Source organism: Panicum virgatum, chromosome 1K, assembly GCF_016808335.1.
Source record: "Panicum virgatum strain AP13 chromosome 1K, P.virgatum_v5, whole genome shotgun sequence".
Taxonomy (NCBI): domain Eukaryota; kingdom Viridiplantae; phylum Streptophyta; class Magnoliopsida; order Poales; family Poaceae; genus Panicum; species Panicum virgatum.
Window position 1 is genome coordinate 34,179,318 of NC_053136.1, and position 17,796 is coordinate 34,197,113.

Genomic DNA, 17,796 nt, shown 5'->3' on the forward strand with positions numbered 1-17,796 from the left:
GCATCCCTCGTCTCTCGGGCATGGCGCTGTGTCTCGTCTGATGTGGCTTTCATCCCTCGGCCAGTGTGGATGAGGCTCTGACAGTGTATCCAGGCCGCGTCTTCGCCCGGATCCGCGCGGGCCGAATCCGTTGCCCACTCTGTGTCCATACTAGAGGAGAGGACAGTCGTGTCCCTGACTTTGTGGGACCACCCCGGGCATCCCGCCTCCATCCGACAAGCCCCCCGATTTCCTGGAGACCCACATCCACACGTCTCGGGTGAGGCGGGCCCTCTCCCGTGAGGGTCGGGTGAGCCGGATCCTCCTTCGTGAGGGTCGGGCGAGGCGGACCCGCTCCCGTGAGGGTCGGGCGAGGTGGACCCTCTCCCATGAGGGTCGGGCGAGGCGGAAGTCCCCCCCCTCGAGGGTCGGGTGCACCGGACCCTTATCTTTGGGGGTCAGCGCAAAGTTGGACTTCCATCATGTGAGTGGGCCGTCTCCTTCGCTCTGGACCTCATGGCCCATCGGCCGTTTTGCCGGGCCGTAGCCGCTCATGTTGTTTGTTTATTAGTTTGATTGATCCTTAACGGACTATGCTAGGATACCTATAATCCTTATCCCCAACACTAACCTCGTACTGGGGCGCTACAAAAGTTTTAGTCCATCCATAGCAGTGCTCGTGGATGGGGGTTAGGGCAGTGGCGATGCTGGAGGGTTGCGGGCTGGGGCGGCAATGCTTGGGGATAGGTAAATTGTCATCAAATTTGGCCTTTATAATCTAAGGACTGGGCTCTAAAAGGGCCGAATTCTCATTCTATACAATCTTGAGCTAAAAAATTTAAAGGTCAAGTTGGACTGTGAAGGGATCACTAGAGCCATGGCCCAATACCACCCGTGCGACGGCGTCACTGGGGCCACGTGCGCAGTGGGCTGCCGCGGCTCGTGTCTGCTTTTGGGGCGGCAGCCGTCGAGCTGCTCGGTGCAGACGCCACACATGTCGCGAGCTACTGCGTGTGCCCCAGCGGCGGCGGCCGTCGGCGTGTGCGCCACGAGCTGCCATGCGGCCCGAGCATGCTCCTGGAGTGGTAGCGGTCGGTGCCGACGCCGCGGGCACCACGAGCTGCCCCACGTCTGCTTCGGCGGAGGCAGCCGTCAAGGCGGTCGATGCAGACCTTACACGACAATCTAAGACTCAACAAAGTCATGTTTTCTGAGTGTTTTTCATTAGGTACTCGGCAAGTTTTGCCGAGTGTTGAGTTGACACTCGGCAAAAAAATAAACGAGAAATGAAAAACACCCACCGCCGCCGCCATCACACCACCATCGCCGTCGGGAGAGGAGGGTGTTGGGGAGAAGATTCTGCCAAGTAGTGAGAGAGGAGAAGGGTACCGAAGACACATAGATATGAGTCGTCTCCAGAGAGGGAGAGCCCCTCTTTGCCCCCTTGAGTCAGTTGTATATATAGAAGGGAGGGAGGTGGCAACTTTGCCCCCGGCCCCCTAAAAAGTACATGATTAACACTTTGGGCCCTTGGGCCTTTACAGCCAGCCCATTTAGCTATATGGGCTGGGCCATTTCCCCAACAGAGGGGAGGGGCGACATTAGGACAGGGAGGGGAGAGCCCGCTGGCCATCGGTTGAGGCCCCCCGATGGTGGCCCTCGCCGGTGTTGACGCTCACTAACGACCATTTCGGAGCGTCAATATTACCATAATAAATTGATGGACTTGCATTTCTTACACTCATGCTATTAATAAATCACAGAATTCCACATGTCCCTCTAGATTTCTATGAGCGCAGGTTTTAGCTGAAAATTGAGGGCAATCATACCCTTTTGGCCAAGGAGCAAACACCGACTAATCAGACATCGCCACATATGAATAAAAAGGCCACCAGAGAAGAAATCCAGCAGGAACAAGGCCAAGCCACGCCTCAGTGACAAGTGGGCCTCGAAAGCAGCCCATGGGGCAAAGGAGAAGGTCGGTGGGCCCACTGGGAGGCCGGCCGCCCTACAGGCCGGCCGACCTGCCCATGGGCCCTACCGCCTCAATCCTTCGACGTGGCAGTTCCTCATTGGATGATGAAGTCGGTTCAAGAGGTTCCATGCACAATTCCCGGCCGTGGAGAGGTGGCTCCCCTCTATATATATGAGGGGAGGGGCTCCATTTCAAGCAACACACATCCATCAAGCCAACACATATTACTCAAGCTATTCTCTCAAGATGTAGTTCATCTTCTCTTGTAGAGGTCTTAGGATTACATGAGTTTGGGTTTGAGTCTTAGTTCGAGGTCTTAGAGTCTGCGTGGAGAGTCCGGTATGTCTTTTACCTTCTCTTTGTGTAATTCTCTAAGTTTGTACTAGATGCTTATTTATTTATTCAGTACTTTGGTTCATATGCTCTTGTTGTGTATGTGATCCTTCTTGTGAGTTATGATTGTCTTGAGTGATTCATATGCATAGACTCGTTCGTGTATCATGGTTTTGTTTCATCTTCCTTAATTGGACGCTCTAGAACTAAGACTCCGGATAGACAAGGGTGTCCTTGCGCAAGGCTAGAGTGGTGCTCATTAGCATAGGCGTGGTGCCTAGGTTGATGACCGCGTTTGAATGCGACTCTATCCCACGATTTGTAGAGGTAGCCAGCAGGTGATGACAGCCCTGTCCGAGCCCGAGTAATCATCCACGTTCGGGTAGATGAGTAGGAGGTACATAAAGCCATCGGATGTTCAGGCTCCTCCTGTTCATTTGGATGCGGTCTCCCTAGTCCATTGATCTAGCTTTTCTTTTGTGTATGAATGACTCAGTTCAGTTTACTCATGTGGGTACGATAGATTATGGCTCTAGTTACCCTTGATATTGCTCTTCCCTCTCTGATGTCCTAGGCATATTATCTAGTTGTGCTTGTGTGTTCACTACCCCCTTTTACCATGAATATTATTCCCCTGTTCGGATCATTGACATTAATCCATAGTGGTTCCTCCTGACTTAATTAAATTCTATACACTGCCGCCTTCCCTGCGGAAATATAAATAACACCCCGAGTTACTCTTGGGTACTCCGTGCGCTTGCGGATTTATTCGTGGCCCATGATTTACTTGCCACCCAATTGGCGTCTGCGGGCGTCATCACCGTTTCCCGGTGGTGACGTTGGTAGGCGCCAACAAACATTTTTGGTGCCGTTGCCGGGGAAGGCACAGGTTAAAAGAATTTTTTTAAGGTAAGGAAAACCTCTATGGTTAGTGGCCAGTAATCTGGCAGGACAACCATGCTATCTTCTCTTTTGTGTGAGGACATGGGTAGTCTCCGATCAATTTCAATTCGCCAAATAAATTTCACGACGAATTTGAGTCGACTTCAAGACAAGCATGATTTGGCACTCTTGACTTCGAGAAGTCAACACTTCGGCAATTGAATTGATCATGATTGCATCCAACCTTGGAAAAAGGCTCGAATTCTCCGTTTGAAGAAGTGCTCTATTATCGTTGCCTGATCACCAATGGCAATGAACACTGCATCAATCGAGAAAGCGACCATATTACAATGCAATCCAGGTAAGTAAATTCTACTTCTTATCTCAGGGGCAGTACCACGGGATGATATTATCATGAGAAGTTCAACCCGATCAGAAGAGGACCAAATGATAATCTCGAGTACCCTAGACACCACATCAAGGTACGAATTTTTCCGACGATCTTTACAAAGCGGTGTCGCACTTTGGAATTATTTCGTCAAGCCAATCAAGGTTGACGGAATAAAATGTCTCGTTCAAAAGACTCTAAATTTTGATCCCTTGCCGACAGGTAAATCGGTAGTTATCTCATATTTGATTTCAACCAATGCATGTCTGAATTTCCCTCAATTTCATTTGATCTTTGCATGAGCATTGCATATTTTGCATGAAAACCTTTGCATGTTTTGTTTTCCCATCTTTTATATCATAAACCCCCATGAATCTTGGAATTAGACAAGTGCCCAAGGGGCAATTTTGGAAGAAAATGGCAGCCACAAAAATTTGGAGTGTAGTGCATGCATGAACTTGGATGATTTACATGTCCAAGTGCATTTGGGGCCACTCCTAGGCCTACACCGGCCTACCCCTGCACCAATTCACTCATTGTTAGACCATATGGCAGCCATTATGCATCACTGAAAAAGGAGGAAGAAATTAGGACCAGCCACAGGTCGGCCGACCCCTTGGTCGGCCGACTCAGTGGTGGCGTCCCTCTATTTATCCCGGTGCACAGGGAGCCCACGGCACTCCCTTTGCCTGAGTTCCACCAGTCCCACTTCGTGTTCTTCCTTCCTATGCTCTCTTTGCTCTTGTTTCTCTCCAAGTTCATAAGAAAAAGAAGAAAAAGATTTCCCTCTTTTGCATTCCCATTTGCATTTCGTGTTTACCTTCTTCTCTTTGCAAGAACGTATTTGTGGTGGTACTACTACCCCGCAAGAACGGTTTTGTGGTGCATCATCGCCCACAAGAACAATTTTGTGGAATGTTATCACCCACAAGAACGATTTTTGTGAGAGGCAACCATGCCCCACAAGGACTACTAACTCTCGGATAGCTGACTTGATTTTCACTAACTCTCACATAATCATTCCGAGTGTTTGGTTTGTTTGTTTGCTGCAATGTCTTTCAGGAATATCGGAAGGAAGGTGTCGGGAGCACTCAGGAAGGTAACCGGGTCGAGCTCAAGCCGATCAAGCTCGCATTGCTCAGCCACTCCTACACCGAGCTACACTCATCAAGAGGAGCAAGCCAAGTCTCAGGCGCCAGAAGAGCAACCAGCACAACAAGAAGAAGAGGAGGCGCCTGATGACTCTCACCTCGACATTCGAGGGGAGCAAGAACTCCAAGCATACAACATCCTGAAGGCTCGGACCATCGGGCATACATGGGAGTTCGATGATGACCTGCTGGAAAAGACAGGTATGAATACTGAATTTGCGAGTGTTTGGAAAGCCGTGGGTTGGTCTTCATTTGCTGAAATATCTGAGTTGGGTTCGCGAGATTTAACCATTCAGTTTCTCTGCACTCTTGCGGAAACAAACACCGGGATTTCATTCCAATTCTTCGGGAAGGAATTTTCTTTTATCTTGTAAAGAATTTAGTAATGTTCTGCGTTTTCACGATAAGTTAGTCTTGAGCTTGAGCACGCAACTAAGGGCTATCACCGAGAAAGTTTTTGGTACACCATCTCTGGGTTAAACGTGTACACGCATCCCCGTTGCAATGATATTCAGCATCCGACTTTACGTTTGATGTATAAATGGGTTGCTCTCATGTGTTTTCCTAGAGATGATGTCCGGACCGTTCGTATGGACGAACTTCATATTCTTTATGCCATGGTGAACAAAATAAAAATTGCTCCTATGCAAGAAATGGTTCGCCAATGGCTCGGAAATTTTTGAATGTCTGGACCAGTTGAGTGCACTTCTTTGGTCACTAGAATTGCTACAAGTTTGGGTGTATTGAATTGGGCTCAATTTTCTTTTATCACTACACCACGCCCATCGATTGATTTGGCTTATTTGGTTCAAGGACACACTCTGAAAAGTGCTCCAGATGGCTCTATCATATTTTTCTTTCCGGGCTATGTAAACGAGATCCCGCTTCCTAACCCGGGACTTTGTCTGTACAAAAGTCGTGGTTATACTTTTGAGTTGCAGCCCACCGAAGCACCTCGCAGGAGTAGTGTGTTGGGAAGGATGACCAGCAGTAGGTCCTGAAATGCTGTGATAGATATGCCGCCACCACAACCACAAGCTTTTCATGGTTATGCAGGATATGCACCCACTGCTGGAGCAGCCGGACCCTCGTCCGGACAGTAGTCCAGTTGGGACCGATATATCTCGCAACCCGAAGCTGGAGGTTCATCATGGCAGAGTGCAGGCAACTCTGAGTGGGATCAATCCGCACGAACGAACTGGGTGTATGCCAGTGGTTCTAGTTCGAGCGGAGCACCTCCACTCTTTGCTGCCCGACGTTCATTTTCAGCCCGAGGTTATCGTGACCTCTCTCAGGGGATACACGACATCAACATCCGAGTCAGCGACATCGAGGATAAGACACAACAGACCCAGGGAGCTCTCAACCAACATATTCAAGACACTGCAAGATATCACGCACAACAACAAACAAATCATGAAGCCACCATGGAACTGCTTCGAAAGCAGTATCAGGACGCTCAAGCATTCTATCGGCACTATGGGTATTACCCTCCACCCGATTAGTAAGTCAGCTTGGGGGGAAGGAGTCCCCGGAGGTAACATGTATCTTGCATTTGCATATTTCTCTTTCCATCATCTTGCATTGCATGCTAAAAAAAAGAGTCGAATCAGTTATCTTTATTTTCCTTTAAGTGTCATTTGCTTTGTTTTCTCATGAGCGGTAAGAATATCTAAGTTCTCCAAGTTGAAATGATGAACAATTGCTCTGTTTTAAATTCCTTGTCATGCATAGTTTATAACTCATATTCTCCGAGAACTGAGTTCGTTGGTCTCAAAAAATTTATCCTGAACCTAAAATTTTGTGGGTTGTAAGTGCATGATCTGAGTCTAAGCTGTTGAGAAATATGATATGATGGATTAGAGTTGCTACAGACTTGTTCTGAGCAAATTTTTACGTCCGGAACTTTTATCTTTGAAAACTTCAAAATAAAAAGTTCCTCGATGATGAGAAATACCTACCAGAGCCATATGCATGAAGCCTACGAAGACGCAATCATTTATACATGCTGCTTGAATCTTTTTGAGCTTTGTCAAATTTTGTGACCTTTACGAGTTGCTTTTCATACTCTCATGATCGAGAATCATGTACATACCACCTACACATGCAAAAACTTCCACACCGGAAGAATAGCATTTCCATACCATCCACTCATTCATATCCTCTTTAATGTTCCATATTCCATAAAGTCTCTCCCAAAATTCTCTCCAATAAGGGCATGAGCTATATATTGATAAAAAGGGCACATGAAGGCCCATGAAAAAAATGAATGATGGACACATGAAGGTCCATGCAAAAATAAGAAAGAATTAGCCATGCCCAAAATATAAGAAGAGAGAGACAAAATCATGGAACACCTTATCCTCTTGCTTTCCACTCCATCCACCACATACCCACACACATGCACTTCTCGATCATGTTTGTATGACTTGCTTACTCTTTGGGTCCGATCTTTGACTTTGCAAAATATTTGAAGCAAGAATGTCTTAGTTTTTCTCCCTGCCGTGAGCTCCACAAAAGTCTTTAGAAGTAGGAAAAAGAAGGCACACAAAAGGCCTTGGTGAGGATACAAACACTTTTGAGCGGATGAGAGTGTCATTCGAGGAACTTATTTTTATTTTTGAAAACTTTAGAAAACCTCCGGAAGTAATCTTGAGCAAGGAATGGGTAAGTGGTGCTCTATGAATCGTTCTATCTCTCAACCGCCCAAGACAAGGAGAAGGCCAAAAGCCCCATGGAGATTAAGGTAAAATGGGTGAGCAAAGTTTGACCAACTTATTCAGTTCGAGATAGAATGTTTTGTTGTAACTTGTGCATGATGAAGAAATAAAACATTGCAGCAACTCCTGATCAACAACATAAAGTTTAGCTTTGTCCAGGGACGAGGAAAGTTCAGCTTGGGGGATCTTGTTGATGCTCACTAACGACCATTTCGGAGCGTCAATATTTCCATAATAAATGAATGGACTTGCATTTCTTACACTCATGCTATTAATAAATCACCGAATTCCACATGTCCCTATAGATTTCTATGACTGCAGGTTTTAGCTGAAAATGGAGGGCAATAATACCCTTTTGGCCAAGGAGCAAACACCGACTAATCAGACATCGCCACATATGGATAAAAAGACCACCAGAGAAGAAATCCAGCAGAAACAAGGCCAAGCCACGCCCCAGTGACAAGTGGGCCTCGAAAGCAGCCCATGGGCCCCACCGCCTCAATCCTTCGATGTGGCAGCTCCTCATTGGATGATGAAGTCGGTTCAAGAGGTTCCATGCACAATTCCCAGCCGTGGAGAGGGTGGCTCCCCTCTATATATATGAGGGGAGGGGCTCCACTTCAAGCAACACACATCCATCAAGCCAACACATATTACTCAAGCTATTCTCTCAAGATGTAGTTCATCTTCTCTTGTAGAGATCATAGGATTAGAGGAGTTCGGGTTTGAGTCGTAGTTCGAGGTCTTAGAGTCTGCGTGGAGAGTCTGGTATGTCTTTTACCTTCTCTTTATGTAATTCTCTGAGTTTGTACTAGATGCTTATTTATTTATTCAGTACTTTGGTTCATATGATCTTGTTGTGTATGTGATCCTTCTTGTGAGTTATGATTGTCTTGAGTGATTCATGTGCATAGACTAGTTCGTGTATCATGGCTTTGTTTCATCTTCCTTAATTGGGCGCTCTAGAACTATGGCCCCAGATAGACAAGGGTGTCCTTGCGCAAGGCTAGAGTGGTGCTCGTTAGCGCAGGCGTTGTGCCTGGGTTGATGACCGCATTTGAATGCGACTCTATCCAACGGGTTGTAGAGGTAGCCGGCAGGTAGTGACAGCCCTGTCCGAGCCCGAGTAATCCTCCACATTCGGGTAGAGGAGTAGGAGGTACATAAAGCCATCGGATGTTCAGGCTCCACCTGTTCATCTGGATGCGGTCTCCATAGTCCATTGATCAGGCTTTTCTTTTGTGTATGAACGACTCAGTTCAGTTTGCTCATGTGAGTATGATAGATTATGGCTCTAGTTACCCTTGATCTTGCTCTTCCCTCTCCGATGTCCTAGGCATATTATCTAATTGTGCTTGCGTGTTCACTACCCCCTTTACCATGAATATTATTCCCCTATTCGGATCATTGACATTAATCCATAGTAGTTTCTCCTGACTTAATTGAATTCTATACACCGCTGCCTTCCCTACGGAAATATAAATGACACCCGGGGTTACTCTCGGGTAAAATCCCTGTTCCGCTAGGCGCTCGCCTAGGCGTGATTCCGCGCGACTAGTCGGTAGTCAACGCCCGTCGCCTGGTCTAGGGGGCTAGTTGGGGTCCTAGGCAGGCGCAGCGCCTAGGCGGCGCTCGGCGGCGACTCGGCGCTGATTCGGCGGGGCGCAGACGCTGTAGGCGGGTGGCCCAGCTGTGCGGGCATTTTTTCGACAGCTGCGGAAGCGCGCGCGCATGGCGTCGAGCGCGGGAAGCCAGGAACAATTGAGGCCGCACGCGGGAAGGATAAGAGCCGCCCAGACGTTTCCCGCTCCCAGACGCCGCTCCTGCCTGAAGGTCCACCCGCCGGCTCTGCTCCTCCCCACCTGAAGGTCCACCCGCCGGCTCTGCTCCTCCCCGCCTGAAGGTCCACCCGCCGGCGCTGCTCCTCCTCGCCTGGGAAGTTCCACCCACCGGCGCTGCTCCTCTAAGCCTGGGAAGCTCCGCCGGCCGCACTGCTCCTCGAACCTCCTCCCCGCTGCACTGCTCCAGCCTCCAAGTCTGCAAGGTCCTCACCGCCGATGGCCTCATCCTGCTCCAAGGTCAATCCCCTCCCCTGCTCCTAGGCTGACAGAGTATTATGTTGTTGGTGGCAAGTGCTGCTCCTAGGCTGAGAGCATTATGTTGTTTGTACAGAAATGCATGTTTATGCCCTTATTTTAGCACTACTTATTTACAGCAAACAAAGAGCACTCATGTTTATGTCAGATCTGAGAGTACTCATGTTCATGTTTATGTCATGCTTATGTCCTTGTTCTGAGAGCACTCATGTGTACAGAGGCTTAATTGTGGTGTTTTTGTGATTTGAAACTGCTCTGAATGATGAATGAATCACTTATTTGAGTTATTTCAATGCATGCCCATTGCCTAACTGTAGGATGCCGACATAAGAGAATGCACAAGTTGATGGAGATGATTGCGCATTAGTTGTCTTTAGAGATGAGGAAGATGAGGATGAGATGAAAGGTACAGGGATACCTTGGGCTATTATTGGAGAGGCAGTGGGAGCAGAAGAGCAGCTTGAGCGGCGTAGAAGTGGTAGAGTGAGGAAGGCAAGGGAGCTCTATGAAGGAGAAGAGTTTTCGTCCGAAGAAGAAGAGCATGAGTCTGATGAGGATGAGGATGAGTGAGGGAGGCAAGGGAGCTCTTATGAACTGCTGTTGTGTGCTATGTGACTGTGTGAACCCTTGAGGGGTATGAACTATTTGCTTGTGCTTGTGTTTGTATTGTATGAACTGCTGCTGTAGTGTTGTGACGTCCTTTATTTATAAATTGTGTTGTGCACTTGTACTGCTGGCTGCTACTATGTGCTTGTGTTTATGCTTTAAAATTTCTAATTATTAGCTTCTGATATAGTATGCTCATGGATTGGAGGTGGCTGAAATAATTGAGATAAGTGACAACTTGTTTCCTATTTTTTTTCATGAACCGTTGTCCATTGACTATTTAGTATTTACAAGATGTCAAAATGTGATGTAGGAGGAAGGAACATGCAAGATTAAGCCACCAAAGTATCAGGTATGTCTACTGACCCTATCTTTTATTTACTGTAGCCTATATATATTCAGCATTTTTTTGCTATATATACATAATATATTATATATATAAGTTGTATGGCAAAACGCCAAAACGCCTAGAAAAACGCCTAGCAGTGCCTAGGCGCGATTACTCCCGACTAGTCTCTAGGCTGAGGGTCATCGCCTAGATTGCGCCTATCGCCTAGCGGAACAGGGGGTAAAATGCTACTGCAGTACTCTGTGCACTTGCGGATTTATTCGTGGCCCATGAATTACCTGCCACCTAATTGGCGTCTGCGGGCGTCATCACCGTTTCCTGGTGGTGACGTTGGTAGGCGCCAACAGCCGGCTGGCGCTCGAGGCTGCGCCGCCGCCGGAGCCGGCCATCCGCATCATGCCACCTGTCCCAAGCCGTCTTGCCCAGCTGCCGCTCGAGGTCCCCGCCAGCCGGCACTCGAGGCTACGCTACCGCCGGCGCCGGCCCGAACTGTTGTGCTCGGCCGCCGCCGTGCTCACCGAACGAAGAGAAAGAGAGAGTGAGGGAGGGAGGGAGAGAGGGGGAGTGAGGGGCCTTATCCAATGGGGGAGGGAGAGAGGATCCGAGGGTATTAATTGGACCAATGTCATAGCACCATTTGAGGAATTTGAATCGATGTTGTGTCAAATGAAAAAAAACAAACGTAGGCAAAGTGCCAAGAAGAAAGCACTCGACAAATAGCTTCTTTGCCGAGTACCAGGCAGGTAGCGCTCGGCAAACCTTTTTTTATTTTTCTTGTTCTCTTCTTTTTCTATTCTTCTAAATTTATTACGATGCACTTTGAAAATACCTTGTCGAATTCACTCAACAATATATATTTAATTTTTCTACTCATATTATTCCATTATTTTTATGCACTTATATCTCAAATTTAATTTATATTAATTAAAATTTGATAATTGCACTTAATACATTAAAATTACAAACGGTTTCAAAAAATTACCAAAATTTCACATGAAACAACCTATGTTCTCTATTACCTGTACAATAAGTTTTGTAGTCAAACCAAAATTCGACCAGCGCTTTGTCTCAAAATCTGATTGAATCCTTCTTAATGCTACAAGTCTTCCTCTAAGATGCTTCGATTTGTAAATATCGTACATGACAAAATATGTGAAACTTTCTCAAATTTTTACCATAATTTCCACATATGATACCATCACATCATGACAATTCTCATGATTTTCAGAATTTGTTCACTTTTTTAATTTAAAAACTATTTGGCCACACGTTCGTGGTCGTGAATGTGAACAAGATGTTCGAAATTCTTTTTCATTTCACGGGTAAGGCCTCAAACTAGGCTGAATAACATGAATATAATTTTTCTACTCATTTAGTTATATTATTTGACCCACTTGCAGTTCACATTTTACGTAATTCAAAAAATTGCTTGAAATGCAATTAATTAATAAAATATAGAAAATAAATACAAAAATATACCAAATTTTAATATAGATTACCACATGTTGTATTTGGAGAGTAGTAGAAGTTTGAAAGGTAGTAAAGAATTTTTTTTTTGCATAGAGCCCAAAAAAATCACTTGGCAAAGAACTCTTTACTGAGTGTTTTTTCTTGGCACTCGGCAAACAAGTAAATTTGTCGACTGCATTTATTTGCAATTGTTTTTTGCGAAGCATTCGGCAAAGAGAATATTTGCTGAGTTCCCGAAAAATTGCACTCGGCAAATCATTTACCACTCGAAATATGTGGGATTTCCTGTAGTGGAGCATCCATTCTCGGGCTGGGCCGCCGGTGTCGGCCCTTGTAGGAAGGAAACGGCAGGCAGGGTGCTGGTCGGACAGAGACCGAGTCAGTGTTTCGTTTGGCGCTAGAGCCTAGAGGTAAAAGAGTAATTCACGTTGCTTTAACACCATTAGCTTTTCAAACTAATGGAAGGACCAAGAATCAAAACGAAATTGGTTTTTGGGCCATAAGTAAGTTCAATCGAAAAGAGGCAAAGAAACTAAGCTAAATTTTTGTTAAGGCCTAGGAACAATTGGCGTCGCTACAAATCCAACTATGACGACGGAGTAGTGGGCCGTAGTCTGCTATTATCCTTTTTGTAACTAAAAAAGAACTAAAGTTTAGTCCGATATTTAATAATAGGATAACTATAGACTAAGACTAATTTGAACTAATCAAGGCTAATGGTTTTTAACTAATAATTTGCCATAATCAATACAATTTATTAGCAACATATTTAATTCTAATTAGTCCGTGCCAAATTGAAGGACTAAACTTAGGCCAGTCTCAGTGGAAGTGTCATCGACACAGTTACCTAGACTAAAATCTTAAGAACAGTGCAGGTAGAGGGTCATCATCATGATACTCCTCTCATATTTCATGACACTCATCTTTTCTCTCTCCTCATACTATTGGTACATGTTATCAAATTTAATGTCACGACACTCTGATGACCATAGCACTGAGACTGGCCTTAGGCTTCGTTTGGATCTAAGTGCTGATTGAGAAAACTGCAATTTTAGAACTCTAAATATTGCGCTTTACAATTTTACCACTACTAACTTACGTATTAGACTAAACTTAGGCTTAATGCCAGATTGAAAGACTAAACTTAGTCCTCCTGTCCAAACGGGACCTATATAAGGCACACAGACCCCGTCTTGTCTTGTCCTGTCGTCCCATCCCAGCAAAAGCAAAGCCACCGCGAGCTTATCACTCCCTTGACGACACAGAGCACCAAGGATCAATTGATCCATCGACGACGACGACGATGGCAAGGCCGACGCCGCCGACCGCCCGCCTCCTCGCCGCCGGCTTGCTGGCCGCCGCGGCGGTCGCGCTCGGCTGCCTCGCCGGCGGCGCCGGCGCGACGGTGGTGACGACGTGCAGGGCGGCGGCCGACAGCGACGCGCGGGTGGACTACGGCTTCTGCGTGGCGGAGCTGGGCACCCACCGCGAGAGCCCCGACGCCGACACCTGGGGCCTCGCCAAGGTGGCCGCGCTGACGGGCGTCAACAACGCCGACGACACCGTCTACGACGCCAAGGCGCTGCTCGCCAAGCCCGGCGCGGCGGGCGGGCCGACGCGCGCGGCGCTGGAGCGGTGCGCGAAGCTGTACGACTCCATGGGGTTCGCGTTCGCGGAGGCGGAGGACGAGATCAACAACCGCCGCTACGCCACCGGGAAGGAGAAGGCGGCGGAGGCGGCGTCCCTCGCGCACCAGTGCGACGACGCGCTCGCCAAGGCCGGCGCCGTCCCCTCGCCGCTGGCAAAGCACAGCTCTTACTCCGTGAAGATTGCCACCATCTGCACGGCCATCACCAACCTCATCAAGTGAAGGGAACAAACGCAGGTGGCTTTGCTACTTTAATAGTGTATAAATTAAGAAACGTGGTCGATCGAGTTGACATCAGACATCAAAATGTTGTACGTGTTGGAAAACTTGACAATAAAAGAATGTGGCTTTTATGAGTGCAAGTAACGACTGCTGAAGTTTAAGTGAATTGTCTGTCTCTTTCCATTATTAAGTTTTTTGGTTGAATTAGTTGGTGGCTTGGTGCATGTAACTCAGTAGCGGAGGACAGATTCAAATTACGGTGTGGCTCAGTGTTCTGATAAAGCAATGTTCCAACTCTTCCTCAATCTATTGGTTGAAAAATACATGAGAAAACAAAGATGAAAAAAAGAAGGTAATTTCACAAAATTCAAGGTATGATAGTGGCTCCACCTTGCTATACCGAGTGCTCCGCCATTGATGCAACTCAATATGGTCTCCGCCATTGATGCAACTCAATATGGTACGAGGGTTAAAGGTTTCAAGTTCGAATAAATAAAATAATTGTAGCCGACTTTTATTTCCGTTTTAGGAAGTTCGATCAGGACTGTTTCCCCTGTTCTCAAAGGTTTCAACTTTCATGCTCTCCATATTTTGTCTTGCGTGTTTGGGGCATGCGTGATTATAGCAACAAAAAATTTCAAATTATTCACGTGGTACTCCCTTCAGGTCCAAGTATATATATACCTTCTCGTTACTTCTACGTGAAACTGCTTTTACCGGTTTATAGAAACGCCTTTTTTACTTTTCTGGGCACTACGTAAATGCACTGAACTATTAATATCATATAGACACGCGCCAACAACGGTAGCTGATCTGAAATGATTGATGGACAAATCTTTCAACAAAAAAAGAAAGAAATGATTGATGGACAAGACGGTCATTCTATATTTTTTGGAAAGGAGCTACTAGCACTACCGGACTCGGCTAATTTGCCGAGTGCCAAGACACCCGGCAAAGGCCGGAAAACACTCGGCAACAGTTTTGCCGAGTGTAGCTCACGGCGAAGCACACACGGCGTTTCATCTGACGATAGGCACTCGGTAAAAGAAGTGTAAACGGGATGGGCGAACGAACGAACAGGACGGGCGAACAGGACGAACGGCACAAGGCAAACAATAACGGCCATGAAGGCCACCCCACCGTAATGGTTGTGTGCGGTGCACGTGATGCTGTTTGCCGAGTGTCTTTTTCAGACACTCGGCAAAGATGGATTTTGCCGAGTGCCCGCAGGCCAGCACTCGGCAGAGGAGCTTTGCCGAGTGCCAACTGGCCGGCACTCGGCAAAGATTTATTCCACCGAGTGTCAGTTGTTCACCGAGTGCTTTTTGGTAGGCACTCGGCAAATAGTAACTTTTGCCGAGTGCTAGAGATTCTGCACTCGGCAAAGATCCTGGCACTCGACATACGTCGATTTTCTGGTAGTGTAGTACCCTTTCTCGTAGAATTTGCACCATCAAGAATCCGGAACAGGACTTATCGAAAAAAAGAACGTAATTAGTGCAACCATTCGGTTTGCATAGGGTACACAAATATAGGATGGCGTAGGTACAAAGTTGATCATAATGCGGGGTATGTTTTGAAGTGTTAGGTTGGACGCTCAAATTGAAGGCACAAATTTGGTTGCCTTCGAATGAATATGGCTTCCATTTGGTTGACAACCCTATATATATAGTTGGGCCGGGTTTGCATCTAGCTGCTTCATCTTTAGTTCCAGATCAATTAAGCTTTGGAGGAGATGGAGCATGCGAACTGCAAGGTAGTTTTACCTGAAAGCAAAGTGAAATTCAGTAAATCTTTTATAACCTTGAAGTAAATTGGCAGCAAAATCCAAAGAGCATCTACAATTGATGATGCATTGATGCCGGTGCTACATACTTTTTTTTTAGAATCACACAGTACAACAAAGATGTCCACAACACGCACGCACACTCACACCCTATGAATACACGTACGCAAACCCTACCCCTATGACCACCTCCGAAGGACTGAGCACCGGCAGATCTGAAGATTCTCGAAGTCACCACTGGCGTCTCGTCGTCGACGGGAACGTCGCTTACCACTTAACGTGTAACACCGGTAAATCCTAGGAAAATCCAAGGAAAAGGTGCGAGCACCGATTTGAACCCTGATGGGTAGCGTCCCACTGGACCGTCCTACTATTGGACTACAAGCCAATTCGCGATGCCGGTGCTACATACATTTAGAAGCTCCGAACCTTTTGTGCAATGAAAAAAATAAAAAAGGTTGACGGTAAAAAATGCCGAATTCATGGAGGGGGGAAAATCAGACCGCACTATATGCACACCCTTATCAGTTACGTTCGATTTTTTCTTCGTCGTTTCCAACTTGCATCGAACCTTTTCCTTAAATTTCATAAAAAATAACCTCCCTTTCAGGGTGATCCTTTTTAAATTAAGAGTGAGTGAGTGACACCATATATAATAATAACGCAGTAGCTTTTTCAGCAGTGCAACGCAAAGATTGTGCGCGTGTGCGCTAATATAATACCCGATGCACTAGCTAATACTACTTAGCATCAGTCGGCTCACAAAGTGCTACAGAGGAAACGAAATTCTTGCGGATTGCCCGTACTGCACACGTCTTTTGAACCATCTGGAGAGTTGCTTGGAATGCCTTAGCTTGTGGCCTTCTTGCCGGTGGTGACCGGTGGCGTCGCTTTGCACAAAGCTGTGGGCCGGGCCGGGCGCCTGAAGGCCCCGGCCGGCCGTTCCTTATCGGCGGCGGCGGCAGCTGTCACGTCCGTGTCCGGCTGCTGCGTGCGTTCCCGGCCGGCGGTTCCCCCCACCTCATAATATCTTCTTCCTCCTCATGAGCGAAAGGCGACACGATGTGCGGCGGCCATTCCTTTTCGGCTCGATGGGGGAAAAGGAACGGCGTGCGCGCGCTTATTATTCTTCTGCGATAACGCGAGGAGAGGATCGGATGAGATCGACGGAGATGCATGCTGCCGGCCGCCGGCCGCCGGCCGCCGCCGCTCCGGCCGGGCCCTTTAGGTGCGGATCGCTGTCGCTTCAAGCAGAAGGCATGTGGCCTAGCTAGCCCTGTAAATCCTTCTAGCGCGCACCACACAATGCAAAAAGCAGCGACGCCATGCCGTGCTTTTGCTTGCATTTCCACACGGCTAATGTGCAGGCAGGCAATGTCGCTGCAACAGACGGCTACAGTACTACTGAAGTAGCCAAGTTTAAGATTAGTACCGCTGAATTGGCTTGCAGGCACGGAGTAATTAATATAATCGGCAAGCTTTACAGCTACCTCGACGACGTGAAGGCTCGTCGTCGGAGGTTTTTTTTTTAATTTCTTTACACCGATCGATCGAATCAATCAATCGGGCATTATGCATGCCCGTCGAGCTCCGCGCGCGGCAGCTAGCACACGCTCCGTCGTCTGATGACACGATCTTTGCGCTTTGCTACTCGATCGATCGTTATAAAACGGAAATGTTGTCTTTACATGCGAGGTTCGCTGTCGGCTGTCGCAGAGTGTCACGCGCAAACTCACGACACTAATGCCTGTATCTGTATGTACGTAATCACGCGCGAGCAGAGTGGTAAAGGGCCATCAAATTTAATTTAGATAGTCTAAGGATCGGATTCTAAAAAAATCAGACTCTAATCATATACAATTTTGAGCTAAAAATTAAAGAGCCAAATTAGAATGTGAAGTGATCACTAGAGTTATAGCCTATTACCACCCCTACGCGCGAGTCATGATCCAGCCACGGAGGCATCGGCAGCTTCACCTGCTTGGCTGCTTGCTTCTTGGAATACCGAATCATCAACTCATGGAAGAGACGGCACTCTTTTTTTTTCTTTCTTAAACATGAAATCAATGCAGAAACAAGAAATCCGAGATAGTGCTGCTAGGCAGATAGGCGCACAGGATCTTAATTAGCTATTGCTATCGTGCTATGCCATCATCACCAGTTCCAGACCTGTATTGGGCACGCTGTTCTG

At 47.1% G+C, this 17,796-nt stretch overlaps 1 protein-coding gene across 1 annotated transcript; it reads left to right on the forward strand.

Annotated features, from left to right (window-relative positions):
- The first annotated feature begins 13,141 nt into the window (after positions 1-13,141).
- On the forward strand, positions 13,142-13,985 carry LOC120703890 (pectinesterase inhibitor 8-like). The gene has a single exon (XM_039988100.1). The coding sequence runs from the start codon at positions 13,253-13,255 to the stop codon at positions 13,817-13,819; it is 567 nt and encodes a 188-aa protein (XP_039844034.1). The 5' UTR covers positions 13,142-13,252; the 3' UTR covers positions 13,820-13,985.
- Positions 13,986-17,796: the final 3,811 nt, after the last annotated feature.